Genomic DNA, 23,449 nt, shown 5'->3' with positions numbered 1-23,449 from the left:
CCCATTTCAATTCTGCACTATTGACAATGTACTGTTTGTGGCATAGGTTCTACATCTGGATAGAATGTGCTAAATAGAAGATATTTTCAATGTCCAAGATTACGGTTGATAAATAACTTTCTAATCAATCTTTTCCATAAATATTTTTAGCTGGAGGATTTTTTATATTTTTACTTTGACCAATGCAAGTGAGGTGGACAGAGTACAGGGCTCAACCTTCTTTATTGAGATTATGCTTGTTCAGACCCAAATCCAAGTGGTTTGTTATGAGATGAAGAGATTGTGGGCTTATTGCCCCTTCTTCAGGCATGATGCTTAAGGTCCTTAAACTATGGATTTAGACAGTGTAGTCAGACAAGTTGTTCCAGGGAATAATTCAGGCAGGAATCTATTTAGTGGATACTCAAAAGTTTGCTTTAAAATACTCTATTATGAAAACCAAACCTGAGAAGAAACACCAGTGTACTGATTTAGGCACCTAAAGTTAAAATCCTAAAACATGAGTTTCTGCCCTTTATGATGTTTTTTTGAGTAGTTTCTGTAAGCACTTGGGCTAAATGTTGGCTTTTTTTATTTTAAATTCTGCTTTTCAGGGTTTTTGTGTCCTGTTGACATGCTCTGCCCATTTCTCTTGTTCTGGGTAGTTTCATGGAGTTACTTAAGATGTACACCAGTGTAAATAAGAACAGAAATTGTTTCAGAATTATTTGATCCTATGTTCAGGTTTCAAATTATGTGCTGGGATCCAGAAATAGTCGAGGCCTGCCTAGGTGTTAGAACATTAAATCTTCTACTAAAAATATGCTTATAAAATGTTGACTAAACATAATTTTGCTGTTATTGTTATATATCAGGCTGCTTTCAGATCTTAATGTAATCAGACTTTTTTAGTGTCCTTCAAATAAGTCACAAAAATATTTATAAAAATTAATTTTACTTTGATCTTAAAATCTCATTTGCCATCTAAGATAGTCTCCTCTGGCTATGTCTGTGTTTCTGAGATTGAAGGACTTACATTGAAAAGATGCTGACAAGGGGACATGGCAGGCCAGAGGTTTAGGATTCCACGCTATAATTTCTTTTCCTTGAGCTGTTCTCCATTTGTGCTCCAAATATCCAGCAGATAAATCATCAGGTGATAATGCTATGAAAAAGTGAAATGTGGTTAGCAACCTCTATCTCATAAATATGGGAAGAAATGTCTTTCATTGCTAGATGATGCTTGGAAAAAACATTCTGGCAATCAACTAAAAGATCATAGAGCAGCATGGATTTCTGAGAACACAAGATTAAGAAGGTGGCTGATATAGTCAGCAGTCCCCAAGATCCCCTCCATTCTGTTTGAGGTAGTTAACACAGGAAATACTATGAGTCTGCTGCATGGAATTTCTGAGTGCCAGCTACAGAGTAAGTAGAACTGAGGCAGAATTTAAGGAGGAGAACACCAATACAAAAGTAAGTTGCTATTTTTAGGTAACTTGCTGCACCAGACTGAAACTAAGCATTTTTCAGTTTACTGCCATTCTTACTTCCCAAAAACTTTAGAATGGTTTGCTCATCTACAGGGTACTGCAAAAACAGGCAGCTCAGTGATGAATGCTTTTCTAGATATTAGGCAGTGAAACATAGAAGCTGATAGTTTATTACTTGCCTGTGCTGTATATGAAAATTAGTCTTCTAAAAATGTACCATTTCTTCATTTATTTCAGGACCGTCTTGACTCTTTAACTGAAGTTGATGATTCTGGACAGTTAACCATTAAATGTTCTCAAAATTACTTGTCACTGGATTGTGGTATTACTGCATTTGAACTATCTGACTACAGTCCTAGTGAGGATTTGCTTGGTGCTCTAGATGATATGACCTCCAGCCAAGGGAAAGCAAAATCATTTGAATCCTGGAACTACAGTGAGATGGATAAGGACTTTCCAGGACTTATCAGAAGTGTGGGTTTACTTGCAGTAGCAACTGATTCCGTTGCTTCCCAGTGTAATGAAACATTAAATGAGAAAGAAGCCCAGATATCTCTTTCAGCAGAAAATGGAGAAGAAAGCAAAGACGGGAAAGCACCACATGAGCTCTCACTAGTATCTTCTCCTGTAAACTCCTTTCTTTCTAATGGACCCTGCTCTGAAGATGGTGTTTTACCTACTGACAGCAAACCAGTTTCCACATTAAAGAACCCAGAATGCAATCTTCCACAGCACACCAGTGAAAAAATCAAACATTCTCACTGTGAAAACTCCACTCCTAAGAGGTCCATAAGAGACTGCTTTAACTATAATGAAGACTCCCCTACACAGCCTACATTGCCAAAAAGAGGTCTGTTTCTGAAAGATGATGTGTTTAAAGATTACATGGAAGCCAATGATTTAAAAAGGCAAATCTCTCAGATAGTTAAAAATGAAATGAGTAGAAGTACACCCTCATTGTTAGATCCACCGGACAGGTCCAAGCTTTGCCTAGCTTTACAGTCACCCTACACTAACAGTGCATCTGCAGTTAGTCAGTCATATGATTGCTTAAATACAATAGGTGATAGAAATCTCGAGTACACAATAAATAATCACTTTAAGGACAGTCCTGTAAGTCTAGGAAAGTCTACTTTCTACACCTGTAAAGAAAAATCAAAGCACAAGAAGTCTCATGATGCTCCAGAGAAAGTGAAAGCTGGCAGAACACCTGGAGGTATGTGTAAAACAGCTCCACCAATACAAGTCAAAAAAAGAGGACGTTCTTCTCTACAGAATGGAATTACTTCTCATAACTCTCAGTCTCTGGAGGAGACAGAAACAGATTCTTCTGCATCATCAGAATCCTGTAACCAGGCAGACCCAAATGGGCAATCACAAGGTAAAACTGAGCCTTTTAGTTCACCAACGTGTAGCCAGAAGAATGCTTCCTCAGATGGTTCTGAGCTTACCAACTCATCACCTCTTCTACTAAGAAATAATAAAAGCTTCTCCTCAACACCAAACTATACTCAGAAGAACGGTAAAGATGGTGAGGTCTGGTATGGATCTGATGAATACTTAGCACTTCCTTCACATCTCAAACAGACTGAAGTATTAGCTTTAAAACTAGAAAATTTGACAAAGTTGCTGCCCCAAAAGCCCAGACGAGAAACCATTCAAAACATTGATGACTGGGAGCTGTCAGAAATGAACTCAGATTCAGAAATGTATCCAACGTATCAGACAAAAAAGCACAAAAAAATGGGTAGAATTTCACCAAGCTCTTCAAGTGATATAGCATCCTCCTTAGGTGACAGTATTGAATCTGGGCCTCTCAGTGATATTCTCTCTGATGAAGATCTTTGTATGCCAGTATCCTGCATTAAAAAATACATTGAAGAAAAGTCAGAAAGGACTGCTGTCACTCAGCCCACTGAGAATGATACTTCTGCCTCAAATAAATCAGCTTTAATTCATCAACTGATGCAAGATATACAACACCAAGAGAACTATGAAACCATATGGGAAAAAATTGAGGTAAGGCAATAATCTTGTGTTCTTCTGCTGTGTTCTTGATAAGCCTATGTATGGAGATGGAGCTGTTGGCAGGGGTGGAGTTGCTTTCTTGTTTTCTTTTAATGATGAAAATAGTCACATCTAGTGACTACTAGGCGTAGAGAACAGCAGTGATCATGGTAGCTATAATAGACTGCAGCTAACTTTACAGAATTTGCCTACATTATTTTAGTTACACCAATGCCTTTAAATTTGGCAAAACTTTATTTTATCAGTAGAGCTTCTCTTTGCCAAGATCAGGTACATGATAAGTTATTTTTGAATGAAAAATAAACATTGGAAAATCAGGGATCTTTGTTGTATTTGAATGAAGTTATACTTAATATCATCTGCTTATTTTCTTTATAAAAGAGAATTGCTTTAGTCCAAGAGTAGTGGAATCATTTTCTTGATTCCTGTCATATCATGCATAATAAACACATTTCTTTTTAATCAGTTCTCTTTCCTTGCAGTGATTATTTCCCTCCAGTGGTGGTGGAACTAAGAATAATGTCTTTTTTTCCTCTTTTTTTTTTTTTTTTTTTAAAATTTTACTTAAATAATCCTTCCTAAATAACGGCAATTTAATAGTGCAATATGCTAGAGCAATAATATACTATCCCATTAAACTTCAGATGAGATAGGATTTCATTCTTGGCTTCTGGCATCACTTCTTCAGAAGTAACTCTTACTTATAAAGTGGAAACATTTACAGTAGTTAACACTATGAGATCTTTTTGAGAAAAAAGATAAACTTTGGAAAGGGAGGTGAATTTGAATGAATAATCAAATAAGGACCTAGCCATCTCAGTAATACAATTAATAGCTTACCTTCATAGTAAATTTTTCCTTCAGTTTTCTGATGGGTTTGCCTTCATGGCCATTGTAGAGGAGAACTCTCTTATTCAGAGCATTTCTTGTCCATCCTTGATGTAGTTTAGTAATATGGTTGTCAGAAAAGAAAGCTTCATCTCTACTAGACTTTAAAATCCTTTAAAATTCATGACATAGGCATTAAAGGGTGATCTTGGCATCTAAATGTTAAATCTGGTATCTGCATTATCTTCTGTGTTATCAAGCTCCATAAGAGCTAAGAAAAAAGAACTTAGTTTTGTAACTTCAGTAAATGCTTCTTCTGATGCATGGTTTCTATAACTTTTAAAGACATTGGAGGTATTATGACTAGTAGAGAAGTAGTTGAGCTAGAGATGTTTTGAGTATAAAGTCAGGGTAGAAAGCACAGAAAGAGAAATTTCTTCTTAAACAAAGGAGGGAGCAGCAGCTGCCAGCCTTGAAGCAGTCAGCTCTAAAGGGCAGTGTTTAATGACTCCATCCTGATGGCTGGGGTTCATCTTTTGGACCCTGATGAAAGAACCATCTTCGTAAGTGCAGGCTGTTTCTGTGCTTAAGTTTGTGTAGTGTTGAAAATTAGTCCAGATGAAGCTGACAGATACAGAGCCCTGTGCAAGCAACAAATCCCATCAAAGCTGCTTGTGAATACGTAAGATGCTGTCTTTCAAATGATACTACAAAAGCCTGTTTTAAGGAATGGAATTGTTGAGTGTCTAGGGACCAGCTCCCTCCACTAGACGCTGACTAGCATCCTTTTGGCAAGAAGCAGGTGGCAGAGAAATATTCTGCATCACCCTCTCAAATCATCACATTCATTTTTCTCAAACTTTTTGAAAAAGTAATTCTCTTTTGGGGGGGGGTCATCTGTCTTTGTGTGATTCCCTGCAGCTGCAGTTCAGTCCTGCCAGGATGGAGGAATAAGAACCAGCTGTAACAACTGGCTGCAGCTGTAAACACCCACTTCCTCTCCATACCCATCCCCTCCTTACCTCCTCTGGAGAGTGGATTGAGCTCCTGACAGCAATTAAAGGTAGTTAGCTCTTCTCTGGCCAGAGTAAACCCTTCTAGCTAGTGATTACAGCTGCTGCTCTTGTCCTTGAGGAACTTTGCTACTGCTGACACTGCTTTTTCTACAATTTCTCAGTGTTCCTGGTAGTGATGAATGTGTGGGAAATGTTGATCATGGAGTTTGAAAATAATCTTATGAAGTATGTTATGGGAAGGGGCTCAGAGTAGAAGGGCTTTAAGCAGAAAGAAGATCAGATGCAAAGAGCACTGCTAGGAAGAGAGATAGCTCAGTGATCCATGCCCTTAAAAGCAGCACACAAGAAAGTTTCGTGTTTATTTCATGCAGAAAGATGTATGTATACTACTATAACTGGCTTGAAAATGTACTTTCTGAATGGTGAATAAAAAAAAAAACAAGAGAAAAGTTTTGAAATGTTTTGCAAAGCTATTATAATATTATAATATTTTAAAGAAATATAAGGTTTTCCCAAGCTGCTTATTCACCTGAGTTTTTCCATTGTTGCTAGTAATTATATCTTCTGCTTGTAAGACTAGTAAAGAACCAATTTTGCAATACAAGAGCTCTTACGAAGGTAAATCCTGCCTCAGTAACACTATGGTGTCTTGCTGAGGTACTTTAATTTGATCTAAGTAATAGAAAAATAGAAAATTCCTCCCTTATGTGATTTTATGAAGTATTGTAAACAAAATCTAACTAAAAATACTATACCTGAGTCACAGTTGAGTCCTTTCTTTTGCTAGATCTCCTGTTTCGTAATTCCCTAAGCAGAGACTCAAAAGTGTGCCATTGCTTTTTTATCATCATTTGGCATTTACATTAATTCTGTTATTTAATAAGAAGTCTCCAACTCAAAACGGAGTTTCCTAATTGCATGAATACATGTCTTAGCAATAATTCAATACTACTCTTGTTAGTGGTAGTTTTGTGCTAAAGAAGTCAGATCTCTGAAATGAGAACTTAATTAAAGACAGAAGAAGCATGCTCATGCCCATTAGTAATCCGGTTACACTGCTGCAAGTGTCTAGCCTAATATTTTATTTACTGAGATTGTAAAACAAAACTAAAATAACCTTTCATTTTGGGATAGCAACATCTTAGAAAGGAGTGGCTGCCTCAAAAGAATAGAAAGTCATATTTTAGCTAGGTAATAGGGCAAACAAGGAAGTTTCAGTATTTTATTATGATGGGAATAATTTCAAATTAGTATAAATCTGGTAATATCTTGATAGAAATCAATTTGTTGAACATATGCTAAAGCATTTATTGGAAGCCTTATTCATTTCTCAGTTATATGGAGGACAGTCATGTGCAGAAACTGATAAAATGTAGTTTTTCATACTTGCAAATTAAGCAGATGTCCTTGCATGCATATTATCATGCTGTTAATCTGTCTGTCTACCTACAAACAGAATTCTGCTTGACTGGCCCATTTGTTGTTACATAGGATCACTTTCTTGCTTTACAATAAATATTGCATACTCTTGCCATATTTTGCCTTGCACTGCAGCTAATTCTTTGGCACATGCTTTTCAGGCCTTTAATACTAGGTACCTCCATTCTGGGGTAGATAAGTTTATGTGGCAGCTCCTTGTATGTTTCAGAAATTACTTTTTGGAGTTAAATGTGAGAACAAGTGAAAACAAATTCTGAATGTTCCTCTTATTATTAAGGTATAGTTCAGCTTTTAGTAGCTACCTCAAATGAATTTTTAGAATGCAGATTAAGCTCTGTAGTTTCTGTTAAACTAACTGGAGGGAAAAAAAGATATAACAACATCATTCTCACAGGTAAAGTCAATAGAGTTCTTTGCTATAAGAAGATGGCCAATTGCTACTTCTCATGTGTAACACTAGGACTCCATAGTATCAGTTTCAGAATTCTGTACGGTTTACTTTTTGTAAGAAAACGAAGTTTTCCTTAAAATCATACCAATAATTTATTTCCCACCCCCATTTTTATTTGCAAACTGAAAAATTGGAAGGAAAAACTGATCTTGGGCTGATCTAATGACAATGCATTTTCAATCATCTTATGTGAATAAAATAATAATAATAACAATAAAAAAACCTTGTTCAGGCAGTTTTATCTCCTTCTCTAGAAAGCAATACTAGATTAACTATACCGGCATCCTTGTGCTGTAATCTGTGGTCAATGATAATCCCATCTACTTGATTTTTGAGGGCACTATTACAAAGGGTAGAAATGTAACCATTTGCAAGACACTCCATTTAAATGAAGATGTGTTTGCTTTGCAGGCCTCAGGGTTAATTGTATGAAGCAAATTGCCAATTTTTTCCTGTTATACAGACTTATAGCCTGTTTTATCACAGGCTCCATCTCTGTAAAAGGCAGCTGCATTTCCTCTGCAAGAAGCAATTTGATATCTATCGATCCCATTCTTCTAGCTCATCACATTTCATGAATTTGCCCTCAACTCCATTGGCTCTGTATTTTGTCTGGGGAGCCCGGTCAGCCTTGGCACTGGTTACCCACCTTCTTGATGTGCTAAGGGAATGAAATAATGCTGCTCTGCATGTTTTTCTGCTTTGGGGTAGAGCATGCCCCAGGGATCCTACAGCAAAGAGCTGGATAAAAGATTTTGCTGCCTTCCAGGACCCAGTCAGGGATTCCCTCACCTTCGTGCAACCATTTATCCCCTATGAACTCAAGGTGCCTCAGTGGAGCAGAGATTAAAGATCCCTTTTCCAAATTATTGGAGTAATGGGAATAATTTTCCTGTTTAGGAGGAGCTAAGGAACAGTGCGGTCTACAAAGGAGAGTGCAGTATCGGAGCGAAACTTGTTAGTGTGACAAATAGCTTGTGTGTTTGGGTGGGGAAGATTTGCATTTTTAGAAGGTAGTCACAAAAGGTAACCAAACGATAGGCTTCTGCAAATGGTTAATGGCCTTGGTAGAGCAAGCTTGTATTGGAGATAGAGGTGGGAGTCCACTGGGCCAGTGGAGAGCCAGCTGGTTAGAAAATATTTGGAGAACTGACATAAAGAGGAAAGAATTTGTGTTGTTTAGTTTGAAAGGGGACAGAGTTGCTTCTTGGCGGAGAATGGACTGAAAACACACCAGTACAGTTAAGGTAGAAGCTGGATAGCTTTAGGGGAGGCAAAGTTTACTTGTGTTTGGAGGTGATTTTCATCATTAGAAGGAAAAGCATGCATAGAGGACAAATGAAGTTTGGGCTGTGGGGCTAAGGTAGTGAAAAACTAATAAGAACTGATAACACTGAGGCTTGGTAACAAAGAAAAAACATAGAACTGAAATCAGTAATGACAGAACAGGTGGAAAAAGCAAAGATAACAGGGAACAGGACTGGCTTATTTTGGATTACCAGATAAAGGATTTTTAAAGTGTTGTAGTGTTCCCCTTAGCCCTCTTGCTTTCAATAACTTAGTAACAGTACTTCTAATACTGACCCTCTTAAAATAAATGGATTGCATATTTTCCCAAATAGATAGAGTGCTGGCCAAAATTTGTTCACCTCTGAATCTTACTTGTACTGCTTCATACAATTTAGATTGAAATACTGCTCTTGGTTGATAACCAGTTTATAAAAAACAGTAAGTGAAAGAGGTATCAGATCCAGAAATTCCTTGGCAACTCTGCAGTTTTCTCAGCAGTCTTGCTGCTTCGTGCAGCATAACTGAAAAATGTCACTTCACATTTTGTACTGAGTCAAGTTTGTGCTTTGTTGTTTTGAGTCTGATGATACTCCCCTGCTTTGAAAGCCCATCCCTCAGTTTTTAAGCTGGTTAAACTGTTTTTAAGCAGTAAAGTAGTATACATATGGAACTCTCACTTTTACTCAGACAAATACTTCTTTACTAGAAAATTATATTGAAATACAGTGAGCCCTCTGTTCCTCCAAAACAGTTAGTTCCTAACAGTTTGTTTGAATTTTAAACAGCTCCTCCAAGTACATTACTTTCCTTTGGCGTTTACTTTACCACAAATAGTCTGTGTGAGCTCGTCACCGGCAATCTTTGCAAAACCAGCAAGTCCTATGTAAGATGTGCAAATTCTGAATTTGTAACTTTACATCTAAAACTGACTGCAGGAATTATGCTTCCTTAATGAAAGATATCTATTGTGAAGCATATGCTTGTTCAGAACTGTTTGAATTTCCAATGTAAAGAGCTCAGACTGATTTGGCAGTGAGCGGTTTCAGATCAGGGTTTTTTTACATTTAGTATTTGGCAAGTCATTCCAAATAATTTGGGGGAAAAAAACCAAAGAGAGGGGAGAGAGAGAAATAGAAAAAATCTGCTTACAAATAATTTTGGTAGCATTGCTTTGAGGGTATGTCTTTACTAGTATTTAGAACTGATTGTAAGGGATATGTCTACATCCAGTGTTTGGCTCACATCTGATATGAGACCTTTGGCTGCAAAAAGCCTCCTGATGGTCTCTTGTTGTGTACATAGTTGGATACTACTTCGCAGCTCAGGGCTACTAACAGCTTAGATGAACAGAGGAACAGCTGCTTTTGCCTACATGATTCTGTGAGCCCTCCTCTTCTATTCTAATGCAGTCACTCAGATCAGCTTTAAGTGACCATTGGCTTTACAACCCAGAGTCATGTCTTAATCATCTGTATCGCAGCCTAGGCACAAGCCTGCACCAGAGCCATCCGCGTTATTTATTTGTGAACTGGAAACTTTCCAGAAATAGGTTAAGGATTATTTCTTACCTTCTGGATTTCTGCTAATAGGCAAAAGGGTGCAGCAGAGCTGAAGATGAAGAAAGGGAACGGTAAAACTGCAAGAGGCAGAATTCCTGCTCTCACTGTAGCAAAGGGCAGGCTCAGAGGTGAGCAGCGGGTGTCAGGGGACCTACCTGGAAAGCCAGTAGAGGCTCCAGATTTAAAAAGGACGCAGCGATAACTTGGAGAACTAATCAGTATTGACTTAGGATGATCTTACGATTGACTTCTTTCTATCAGTGCAAAGACATTTTATTGTCTGGGATTGTTCAGTGCTTTCACTTCTCTCATGGAGATAGAGAAAGGCACTCAGAAACCATTGAAGTAGGTTTGGAAGCTTGCAGCGATGGCACTAGCTTTCAAAACGTGGACAGAAAGTGTCACATTGCTATTGGGAATTTACTTCAGAGTGCGTATGGTGGTTTAAGAGGAATCTTCCTGTGTTGGTCAGGACTGAATTCTCTATAACTGCTATCTTATAGGGGACAGGTACTGAGGAGAAGGCTGGTTGTGAAGAGTTTGAGATAACTTCTGAACTACCCTGTTAACTAGTTACTGTATTGACTTTAGGGCTCCTTGAAGTGCCACCATTATTAAACAGAAAACTATTGAATTTAAAATTGTGGTTTCTAATATCCCCTTAAATATGGTAAATATGGAGGGGTGAGAGAGAATGCTCATTGCTTTGTATTTTCATAGTGATGTGCCTTTCCCAATGTTTTAAGGTCTAGCTCTTCTGTTACATAATATACTTAGGCTCTTGGATACTTATGTTTTATGTATCTTCTGTGAGGAAGTACAGGATATTCCAGAAAGATACAGTATACCAAAATCACTATGCTGTATTCTAAATATTTAATTATTTAAATAATACATTACTACTAACTTCCACCTAAATAAAATTCCAGTCTATCTACTGTTGTTAACGCATCATTGCCTTAAAATGTGTACATGCTGGAGATGAGTCAGAGCAAGAGAAATGTTCAAGGGTCTAGAGAGGATTAACCTGAGAAGAAAGAGCAAGTCCACTTATGTAAGATTATTGCATAACTCCTCAAAATATGTTCATATCTTTTCCTTCTTGTGTATCTTTATATATTTTGACAGAAACTGGTTTTTGTTCCTTCATCCTTTCCAGTATGTTATGATCAGGAATGAAACATTAAATCATGCTGACTCTTAAATCATAGTTGTCATCGTTAGGCATCAGAGTGAATATAATTTGTGGTAAATATGGACAGGAAACAATCTCTCAGAGACTTGTTTCAGACTGTCTGTATGCTTACGCAGGTATTTGAAAGTTATCTTGAAAGCAACCAGAAAGGCAAAAAATTGTTTTCTCATCCTTGCTTTAGGTTTTGGAGCACAGATGATAATCCTCACAAACAGCTGAGCTATCCTTAGCAAATCAAACTGGAATCTCATCTGAATGTTCCTTTATTGTTAGTAAAGACTTATTTTGAACTCTGATTCTCATGTGGGTCAAGTAAGGTTACCCGAACCAGGGCTAGATTTGCCTCTGGTTTCCCTTGGACAATGTTTGGAATCTCTCCAGGCTGACAGAGGGAGAGCCAACAAGCAAACAGATTTTTGATAGTAGACAGTGTAGATGTCCAAGTCACAGTTAACTGAATATTACTAATTGCTTTTTCCCTACTGATGCCAGCATCTGATGACATGAATGTTTCCTCATTGTGCTGTATAAGACTAAAGACACACAGGGTAATTTAAAATGTAAATACTGCTGCACTATTAGCAGCAACTGAACTATAGCAGCTAGCATAAAATTGGCTCAGGTAAGTCCAAACTTCACTAAGGTGAATCTCATGTATGCATTGCAGTGCAAACCTCCTACAGCTTTGTTGAGGTACACAAAATCGGAAAAAAAAATTAGTAAATTTGTTAGAAACAGCAAAGCTTCTGGGGTTAAAAATAAAGAATAAGATGACAAAAGAAAAAAGACCAGAGATTGTTTTTATTTTATTCTGTAAACATATCCAAATTTGGGGATGAAAGAAGTGAGTCAGAATTAGGGTCTAAAGAGGGTGTAAAGAAACACCCACTAGAGACCACTGAAAAAAGAAACCATCTAAAAGGGAGGGTAGAAGAATTAGGAAGAAAAAGAAAAGCAATTAATGGAGGAACTAATAGTGACAGGATTTCTTTGGAGACTGTAGGTGAACAAGAACTGAGTGCATAACAGGAGGCTAAATTAGGAACCTAGAGGAATAATAATGGAGTAAAGAAAAGAGGTGGTGAATCTTAATCTCTCTTTGCTGCTGCCATATTTAGCGAATAGTGGCAATCATAATTTTCCCTGTTTTTCAACTCAGAAATTTTAACTGCAAAACAAGTTCATGGGTCAAAGAATTATAATATCTCTTGTGAGGTGACCGACTTAACCTCTTCTAACCAATTAGCCTTGAATAATAGGAAATGCTGAATTAAATGTTCTGATTTTGAGGGGGAATCTTGGTCATTATATCTCAAGTCATGTCAATGATATAGCAGAGGTGGCTATATTTAGCAGTTACCCACAAGCAAACAGCATCTGTTCTATTCTAGTAAAAAGTGTTTTTTTCCTTCATTTTGGAAAACTTTTAGACATGGTGATATATCGCCCTCTTGAGGCCAAAACTTGTTGTTACACCTATTTCACAGAAATTTTCTTGAATTTCCTTCTCAAATGAACAAGACCCACATAACTTTACAAACGTAGTTGTTAGAAATTCAGAGATTAAATAAATCATAAGCTAGAATCTTTCCTCCTTGCAAAGATCTTTTTTGCTTTAGTGTAGTCCCGAATTTTTTTGCTACGTATTTTATTCCAACAAATTTAAAGTTGAAATATTGTTCTGATTTTGAAAAGTAATATCATGTGTATGCCAATTATTAAGCTTTTTAAAAAAACATAACCTGCATGTGCACTTCTGCAGATTTTGTGAAATATATTTAAAAAACCCGCTATCCTCTGCAAAAAAGTTAGAGTTGTTATCTCCCTGCAAATATAGCCGCTATTTTTATTATCATTTAGAGAACTATAGTTATATTATTTAAATAAGCAGTGTTTAATCCTACTTTGTGACTATCAGGTCAAGAATATAGTGGTTCCCTTTCTTTATCTATCACTTACTGGCTAACTTACTGAAAATATTATGTAAAAATAATGAACTTAGTTTTTATCTAAAAGGCACTGAAAATCCTGTGGAACTCATTTTGTGCCATTGGGTAAAGGTATACAATTTGGATAATTTCATTCCTGTAACACAATTTGTTCTTTGTTTGGGAAAAGGTAAATTTTTTGGAAGTGCACAAACCTCTGTTTAATTGTCATCATGCCATAGGACCGCTCTGATTTCAGGCTACGGGAGCAACCATGGTGTATGTACAGTACGTGCACCTGTTGAGGAATTAAATGCTGGGGAATGAGGTTCATTTCTAGCAACTATGAGATTGAAGAGTAAAGAAATGTTGGGACTAGTTAGGGGAGGTGCCAGCATGGCTCCAATGGAGTGTCCTCCGGTGCTGCCCAGGGCACGTGCAAGGTGGCAGCTGACCATTGGCAGAAGTAACACCTGCACAAGGGCGTCCCACCCCCAGTCCACTGTCTGAAGCCCAAGTACTCAGGTTATGCAAACCAAGGAATGATGGTCGTCCATAATTATTTATTTTTTCAGAGCAGAATAAAGCTGTATACTAATATGTTACAGAGTGCATTATATGGGAAAATTGCAAATGAAGATTAGCTCATCTTTGCAGTTCAGCAGTTCAGATGCAGTTCAGCTCATAATCAATACATACATTAGCTGTAAAACAATCTGAAAATAAGGTATGTTGCCAACACAACATTTAAAATAATTATATGAAGAGGCAATGCAGTACTTCCAAGTACCCTTACGTGACTGTAAGTTGCTTCAACATCAATAGCTATATTGGCAGCATTTTTAGAAAAAGCGCATCAGACAACTAGCTTCACTGAAAATGAAGATACTGATTATAGACTCACATTATCCACAGAGTTTGGATCAAGGTTGCTGCATAACAAACATTTCATATCAAAAGAAAAGGGACAGTTCTGATCAGGAGATTTGATTTTAGGTTTTTCTGTAGAATAAATAATAAATTTGCACTTACGAACAGCAGGTCCTGAACTAACTTCTACATTTTCTATTCTAGTTTAGAGTTGCTCAGAGGGGACAAAAGAAGAAAACTGGGACTGTGAAATAGATGTGAATATCCTGTAGCATTGTGCCACTATGCTTTAAGCAGGACATAGCAACTCATTTTGGTGCCTGGTATTTTTACCAAAGACAGGCCCCTCTCCTGTGCTGTACTGAGGGTCCCTCCAGAATCCAGAAATTCCTTCCAGCTGCTGCTGCAGAGTTGAAGTCCCCCTTTCTGAGAGTTACTGGCATTGTCTTTCTTGGCTTAGGCAGATTTATTTGCTGTTCTTGTCCTTCCCTTGATAGATCGCTGGCTACAAATTTCTGGATACACTGTGTTCATAAACAAGCTCCCAGGTTTACCAGCTGAGTGAAACAAGAGTATGTGACCTAAAAACATTCACATTGCTTAGCTGATCTCTAGAAATGGCAACTCTGACTTAGACAGGGTCACATGAGGGTATAATCTAAAAAGGCCTCTGTTTAGGGTGTTTGATGCTGTGACACATAAGCGAAACTTAAAACTTACCCTCTACTAGAAGTCGTTTGGGGCACTTACCTTTACTCCTTAGCTGCTGCTTTGGTCTCTTGGATTTTATGTAGATAAGAAATGACTCAAAAAAAAAAAAAAAAAAAATAAAAAATTTTAAGAGTAGTGAGAGTTTCTGTGAGACATTCCCAATAAGAGGCATCGTTCTTTGTGAATAAATATATTTTCAGAAACAACATGATCAATCCTAGTAGCATGATGAACTTCAAAGATGAGATTTGGATGATCATTCAGAGGTTTGTACATGATTCAGTTCACTCACAATACCATGGTTGCTGACTGTTCTGCTTTTAAGCCTAAGACCTTTTGCCTGCCTGTTTTATTCCCAATGACCCAAAGAACATCAGACTTTTTTTTTTTAACTAAATAAAAAGAACTACCTTGTCATTTTCTTATACTTCCTCTTCCTCTGTTTTCTCCCTGTTTACGCCCCATTTCCTTATTGTCTGTTCTTCCTTCCTGTGTCTGTCTCATTTTCAGGGCTTTTGGTATCCTTTAACTCCTGTATTTCTCCTTTCTGCAGCTTATACCACCCCCTCCATAGTTTGAATATTGTTTCCTCAGGAATCTTTTCCCAGTCAACCTCAAAATTTCACACAGAACAGGGATGCTGACCGAGATGAGTGAGTGCTAGAAATATGTGAATACAGATTTACACTGCAGAGGTTTTCTAACAAAAGCCGGTACTGATTAGAACGGTGGAAAATATTTACTACTTTTACCAATACAGCTGTGGCTGCGTAACCCAGTGGCGTAAAACTTATTCGTGTAAAAATGGTGGGGCTTTGTCAATATTGCCTTCCCCCGTTTGAGAGGATGCTTTAGCTAGTGGTTTTCAGGCGGTATAAGTTGTCTCCACGAGAGGGCTTGCGCAGGCCGCCTTCCATCCAGCAAGCGGGCTCTCTCCGAGGCCAGGCTGCAGCTCCCTCTTTGCCGCTGCCAGCCCGCACGTGATGTGGAACTTGGAACAATTTGAAATATTGCCTTGAAAATAACTAAGATGCAAATTAGCATGCGTGATAACTTAGGAGGCAGATAAGCAGAATTATTTTCTGTCATCTAGAATGTGAAGGCACATGTAAAATTTTTCCATACAAAGGAGGATATGCTAATTTACTTATTTACTTGATTCCCAGGAGTGCTTTGAATCTCACACCACTTTTGAGATACAGCACTGGCCTCCCATATTTTCTCAGCATGAACTCTGTTCTCACCTGAATGAATGCAGGAGGCCTAAAACTTTATCTGGTTTTGTGCCTGTTAACATTACATCTCAGGTAGAAAGCATGGCCGTGTCAGTATGAGGAGCGATCAGCAGCCATTTTGTATGCCTGGCATTATTGCCATCAGAGCAGATGGCATCTCTGGAGGTTTACAACCAATCCATATTGCTGTTAAGTTCATACCAGATGATTCTTTAAATGATGGATGAATCAGACAGTCTTCCCTTTCCTCTCCCCTCTCTCCACTAGTCCTCTCTACTCTTGAATGCTTGCAAAGGCACAATGACACTGGCCTTTCCTATGCTGCTACATGACATTCATATGTGTAGCTGTCTTGGCCTCAGGGCTACATGAATCTCTTCTTCCCAGCAGTGTCCTTCCAGCCCATGGATTTTGCTTCTGTGGTTCTAGGTGTTCACTGATCCTTCAAAAGACTGGGAGAAATGTCACCGGTGGTGGTGGAAGCTTGTCTGCTATCTGAGAATATACCTCTCAGAAACAGGGTTTAGGAAGCATTTGGCTTACTTTTCTTGCATCTATCTTTGCCCCACACTCAATCTGCTGATATTAAGAATATCCCTTTTTCGATCTTGTAAGTTTCAAATAGCAGCAGAGGCCTTGTGGTAGTTATTTTAAACAGAAAGTAGATCTTCAACTTGAGCAAAAGGTAAGACAAGGTATAGGGTAAAGAAGGAATTATGTTTGTGGCATTGTGGAAAGGTTTAAGTAATCTACAGAGATACATTTAGGAATGATTCTTTATATTCAAATTAGCGTAACCTGCTCTTTGTCTAGAAGCAGAAGTCAACAGTCCCATGGGGGGCAGTGAACTTTTTATTGCAGAATCAGGTTCACTGTCTTCAAATGTAGTTGTTTTTAATGGATTGAAAAGTAACACTTTGCATGTTTCTCTTTATCATGCTTTTTAAGCCTATCCTACCTTTATGGTTCTGGCTTTTTTACCTAGAAGGCTTTAGGAAGCTGAGAACTTCTTAAAAATCTTTTCTGCCATTCCTGCTCTAGTCAGAATATAGTATGGAAAAATAGCTTGGAAATGTTAGCAAAATCTGTTGATTCAGTAGTGGACCAAAAGGTCTGCAAAAATTATGAGTACCCTATCATCAACTTTCAGAGACAAAGCTAGAGCTGAGTTAATTTGTAGTGTTTTCCTAGGCCTGTAAGAACTGTGCTTTGTTGTCCTCACTGTTTCAAGACTAGAAGTACTCTCAGCTCTCCAGTGAAATCTCCCTGAAAAGTTGAGATATGTCTGATTGGCTCTGCTTGACATAACTCTATATTTTCATATATTAATGCATCTTGTTTCCAGCATCAGAATGCATCCTGGGGACTCTAAAGGCAGGAAAAGTCATGAGCCACCGACCATCCTGTGCTACTACTTTCCGTTCCATAACCATATAAATCATGACTGATTAGGTAGATGCCCATTAGGGAAAATACATTCAATAGCCATTTCTAATTCTGTGTGTGGTAGTTGGGCACAAAGCCTCGAGATGGCACTTGTGAAAGATTTGTGTAATTTAACAGTCTTAAAAATGCTTAACTAGACAATATATAGTAGAAGACAAAGATGTGTCTTTATATATATGTCTACTACGAAAAGTATTCAATCTTTATCTTCTCCCTGTTTGGAGCGAACATTTAAGTTGCACATTTCCTAGGCTGGGGTTATTGAGTAAATGCACTTCTTTAGCAGAAAGCTGCTAAACTCTGTTTCTGAAGTGTTTGTGAATGAATGCATCCCGAACTGCATATTAAATATTACCATCCTCCTGATGTGTTTGGTCAGTTGTATGTTTCTGAGGTCACTGTCTGCCGCAGAATCTTGACAATATCACACAAAGAATATTTTCCATTGTGACATCTTGGTTCCTTGGGGATCCCTAACATCTGTACTGCTAATGGTTTTATTGTTGCCTCTGGGTCTAACTCCAATTAAATTGACCGTGGCAGTTAGTTGCAGCCTCATCCTCTTGAGTAGCTGGATTTCTTTGAGTTACCTTTGCCTATGAAGAAAGTGCACTTTTATCCTTTTGAAAATAAAGTCCATGGGCAGGAATGTGTTCCTCCTGAGACTAATATGCAAGTCCTTTTGTGGTTAGACAAAGGGTTTTCTTAATGCATTCTGTGATAGAAGTGCCCTTAGAGCCAGCCCATCCTTGTACACAGACCCCTCCGTGAGCTCAGTCTTTTTGTAAATTGGGAACAAACTTTACAACACAGTCTGCTTGCAACAAAATTGGACATTCATTTTTAAGCACACAGCCTCATAACCAATTCTTTAAAGAAGAGAACTCCCTTTGTGTAATAAAAGGGAAGGTAGAGAGAAAAAAGGTCTGGGGTAGTGATTTAACAAGCACTGTTGTCTGGTGCTTCCACACTGAGGTTTGTGGAACACAGTAGACTTTCCACCTCACTCTTAACTACCATGGCAGATGATTTTAGTATGTTTGCATTTAATAGTTTGGCATGTCTTTTTTAATCTGATTTTAATCTTACTTCAAGTCATTAGAAGGGCTTTGTACTTTTACAAATGCAATGACTAGAAGTGTAGTCATTGCATTTGTAAAATGGCCTTAAGTATAGGCCAGCATACATGTTAAATGAAAATATTAGACTAATAAACTGAGCGGTGTTAACGCTGCACAGCTTAAAATTAAAATTACAAGCTAAAAGGTATTGAAATAATTTTGCTACCTGTGCCATGTAGGCACAGTAAATCTAGGAGGTTTTTTTTCCATAAAAAGCAACCCCAAAATTTGGTCTAGGATAAGGGTCATAAAACTTTTCATAATGGTGTTAACTGGATGCAGTTTCACCTTCTTTTTTATGGCATAATTTTGGCAATGTTAATGCTAGCTTTCTTAAGGGCCTATATCCAAATTCCCCATCTAAAGGAAGTTCACATCAAAAATATACTAAAAACATCTAAGATATTGCTGCTTTTAGTGTACCAAAAAAAAAACCCCAAACCAAAGAAGTTGCATTTTTTTAATATAGTGAAAATTCTGTGTTTTCACGTTCTTTGTTTTTTTGGTAACCATAAGTCTGCTATCTCTTAAACTGAAGCTCAAAACTACATAACTGGGCTTTAGTCTGTTTCCATTCTAAATGCGGTCTAATAAAAGCTGGATTTGTAAAGTGATAGCTGCAGCTGAGATGGAAACTTCCTCCTTTCCCATTCCATTCAATTAATGAAAGCTGAACTTCAAAGTCTAAATGAGATCATTTGAAGTGCTAAAATTATTGAACACCAGAACTGTTTACTTTCCTATCTGACCAAAAAAAGAGAGAGGTTGTAATGTAAAAGTCAAATTAAACCACTGAAATGAAGTTAGGAAACTAAAAGCGCAAGAAGTGGTGTTAGCTTAGTTGAGAGGCATTTGTGCATAATTTTAAGTGACTCACTTGATAGTCGCGCATTTTTTCATAACTGTGACAGTAAAAGCTTTTCTGGGAGGTCTTAGTTGTGTCCTGCTCAGAAAATCAGAATCCAGTGAGAATATGTCTGAGCAGCACCCCTGACAAGCTAAGAGAGTGTGCACGGATATCATCAGGGGCTGGAGCCTTTCTACAGCATCATAAGCACTTACATTGTTATCGCTAGTTTTGTAGTTGTTATTAGAAGTTTTTAAGTTGCTTATAAGCAAGCAGTTGCGCGTTACTTTGCTGACAGTCCATAACATTTCTCCTAGGTTCTACTTTGTCCTTTATCAACCATGAGCATTGGCTGTGCCACCAATTTCGGGGGAGCATGTAGCTAGGATCAGTGGGTACCAATACTTCTTTGACTGACTCCCTTGATGGCAGTAAGCATCAGCCTTGGGTCTGCTGCTGCAAATTAGGAAGTGGGAAGTTAATGGATATCTATTTCTAAAGGAGGTCAGTCTTTGGCCAGAGATGGGGTGAGCTTCTGAAGTTCAACGGGAAAGAACAGGAGGGGACTGTGGAAGCTGGAGAGACACAGGGAGTGCGGAACTCGTGGGCCGTGACAAGAAGCAGTCGTGGCGTGCAGGTAGTGAGCAGTGAGGTATGCTGAATGGTTGCCGTGAGTAGGGAGGAATATGCAAACAGGATGCGGCAAAACAGGAAAAAGGAATGGAGTCAGGCACAAACTGCTTGGGACGCCAAAGACTGCTTATTTCTGTGTTCATGTTAAGTATTTAATTTTTCTGACACGCACTTGGGATAGACAGAACACACACAGTCCTATTGAATGTAATGAATTGCATGTGAGACTCGTTCATCTGACCACCTCTGTAGGCCTCACTGCCATGCTCCAGGGTTTCTTGTACTGGCAGCACACCACCACAGCTGCTCTCCCGCTCTGTTATCCCACATGCCAGACACAACCAGGCTGCCTAACCCAAGATCCTTTGACCAGCTGTACTGAGTGTAGGGAGCCCTGCAGCTCTGTGCAGCAGCTGGATGATCTGTATCTTTTGTATCCCTGTATATTTAACAGAACAAGCGTGGGAGGCACACTTCGGGTACATCCTTCCTCAGTCCAGTATCTGTGCGTGCCTTTGGCCTCTGAGCTGATCCATCCCTGCCCTTTTCGGGTGACTCAGCAAGTGAATTCTCATGTCTTATGATTCAAAAAACTTGGGTGTTCTGGTCATTTATGAGGAAGTCTCAGGATATTTAGTTGTCCCATCAAATTTACTTTTAATTCTTCAGTTAATTAATTGCTTAATTCTATAGAACAACTGAATTAATATATTTTCATTCTATAAGACAGCAAAGCAGACACACTGAGTTACAGCTTCAACCCCCCGGTACTTACAATTGTCTATCTTTTTCATTCTTATCCATCCAGAGCAAATAGAATTAGATTGCAAAAAATAACTTTGTACATGCCAAATTTCAAATGAAGCCATTTTTGCTCTAGCTTTGTTCAGGGAAGTGTCATTAGAACTTTCTTCCTCCCCCTAGGAAAATCTATAAAGTTATCATGAAACAAAATGGCAAGCTGAATGTTTTAAAGCTGAATGTTTAAAAATTTTCTGTGTGGTGTATTGGAAGAGCTTTATGATTATTTGCAAACCTTACTATAGAAGTTGCTACACATCATCCAATAACAATCCAGAAACATTTGTTTCTGTACTGAGCAGCATAGAATAAGAATAGCTTTATGCTGTGTCATGTTGGGGCTTGAGTTTTTTTAGCAACACCTAGCTTGCTACCACAGTACAAAACTACTACATTTGCAAAACTGAACCAGCTGGTCAAAAGGCAGAGACTAGATTATACTGGTGCTCTTTTTTTTTTTCTCTGTTCTGTTCCCCTTTTTTCTCTCTGAGGAATTCTTGTACAGTAATTTTTAGCTTCAATGTGGCTGACTATGGGTTTTCAACTTCCAAGTAGTTTTAATGGGAAATACAGTAGTTTAATTTCCCATTACCAAAGCATGAGTTGGGTAGATTTTACAGATTTTTCATTGTAAGTATGATACTGTTTAGATCAGACCCATAACTAGTATAAATCAGCATAGCTCCAGTGAAGTTTATACCTGTTAAGACTCTTTCCCACCTTAAGAATGATGAAAAAAAAGTAAATCTAGAGAAAGAAAAACAGAAAAAGCACAAAGGTAAGAAGTGACTAGGAAGAAATGTAAAGTGTTTTCATAGGCATCTTATAAAATGATGAAAAATACTGAAAAGTATCTTGTATTGGTTAAAATTTGTCATCCTATGGATCTATTTCTTCCACTGAGTACTCCTGGATTTGGATTTAGGATTGCATATTAAGCCTCATCCTTTGTTTTGATAGAATTTATGTTGTAATCTGTTTTTTCAAAGTGTAGTTTCGTGGTCTGTCAGAGTCTCACAACAGATTTTCTGCAAGACATGTTTTCCCTATTATTTTTTAGAACTTATTTTGTCTAAAGCTTTTAATTAAAACGTATATTCTGGGAAATATCCTAGATTATGAGAAAAGCAACTATTGTAACACCGATTGTGTCCCTGAGTACATATACATCATTTGTTGCATTCTGTTCCAACTAATTAGGCCATCCTGACTACGCAGAAATGACTCTGTGTCGGTCAGTCTGTGGAGGGACAGCGGCCCTTCAGCCAGGGATAAGTTATGTTTCGGAGTCCCCCTCTGTTACGAGGCTTGAGGAGAGTAAGGACCCAGATTTATGTTTGTGACAGGGCTACACGGACCACCAGTACTGCAGATGCTCCTTCTCCAAGTACAAGAGAGCAGGCAGCCTCCTGCCTTTGGCTGCCTGGGCCAGCTGGGTCCGCAGAGCAGAACTGAGCGTGCCAGATCTAGGCCACAGCTGATGGCGAGAGCTGGCCTCGACCTCAAAGCCTGTTGATAATTAGGCCTTGACAAAAAGTCAAAGGTGAGAAGGGAAAGTTCGGCGTCAAGAGCGAGCTGTAGTCTCGTCCCTACCTCCAGAGCTGCTGCGGTTGATTGTATTTGCGTAGGTTTCAATTTCCAATCTGGAGCTGCCTCCCAGGCAGGGATCAGTCATGGAGCTGGTGGCTGGATGATAAAGGTGGCTCCTTCCCTGCTCGCTGTCATCAGGCTATTAAATAAATGGGATGGAATCACAGGCACTGCTATGAAAAAAAACCCAAACCCCAAACTAAAACACCAACAAAAAATGGGGCAGTGTTTTGGTCATCAAGTTGTGATGAATGAAGCGGGAACTGCATTGTTACAATTTAGTCTTACCTACGATTTGAGCTAAATGCAATTTCCTACCTTGCGCGCGCCTCCTAACGGCTTCAAACGCACCGTCTGTAATTCTGCTACGACGTGCGTCGTCAAAGGGATGTTCGGTTTCTTTTTTTTTCCCCGCGGCTGCCACCGAGGCGGCCTGCGGGGCCGGATATTTCCCCCCCCCCCCCCCCCCCCCGGCGCTGCCCGGACTCCGGGCTCGGGGCTGCGGGGCTGCGGGGGCGGCCGCGCACCTGGCGGGCAGAGGCCGGGCGCAGGGCGGGGCGGCGCCGGCAGGTGGCGCTGTGGCCCCAGGCACGGCGCGCGGCGCTCCCTCCGCCGGCGGCCCCGCGTTGCCCGGCCTTCCCTTCCCTTCCCTTCCCTTCCCTTGCTTTGCCTTCCCTTCCGTTCCCATCCCTTCCTTTTCCCGTCGCTCCGCTATTTTGGGTTTTTACAGATGTGCTCTTTTGAATGGTTTCAATAAAGCTTTACTGCCGTCATTCGAGAAGTAGTAAGATTGTTGTGATTTGTGCTGCCCGGCAGAAGAAAATCCGCCGGGGCTGGCGGCGGCCGGGGCTCCCCGCCGCGGAGGGGCTCCCCTCGGGCACCATGTCCCCAGCCGCCATCCTGACGTGCCAGGTGGCACTGGTGCTTGCAGCCTTACCTCTTTTTTCTCGGATAACTTGGCTCATCGTGGGAGACCGTATCTAGGTAT

The 23,449-nt window shown here is 39.1% G+C and overlaps 1 protein-coding gene across 2 annotated transcripts in view; it reads left to right on the top strand.

The window, feature by feature from the left end:
- Positions 1-23,449, top strand: part of AKAP6 (A-kinase anchoring protein 6) — a 291,172-nt gene that overhangs the window by 99,220 nt on the left and 168,503 nt on the right. For both annotated transcript variants that reach the window (XM_049825778.1, XM_049825777.1), the window contains exon 4: positions 1,710-3,491. In XM_049825778.1, coding sequence (XP_049681735.1) covers positions 1,710-3,491 — 1,782 coding nt within the window. The remainder of the gene's footprint in view (positions 1-1,709; positions 3,492-23,449) is intronic.

The sequence above is a fragment of the Accipiter gentilis genome, chromosome 22, assembly GCF_929443795.1.
Source record: "Accipiter gentilis chromosome 22, bAccGen1.1, whole genome shotgun sequence".
Classification (NCBI taxonomy): domain Eukaryota; kingdom Metazoa; phylum Chordata; class Aves; order Accipitriformes; family Accipitridae; genus Astur; species Astur gentilis.
Note: the sequence above shows the minus strand (reverse complement) of the source record. Positions and strands in the feature narration are given on the sequence as shown.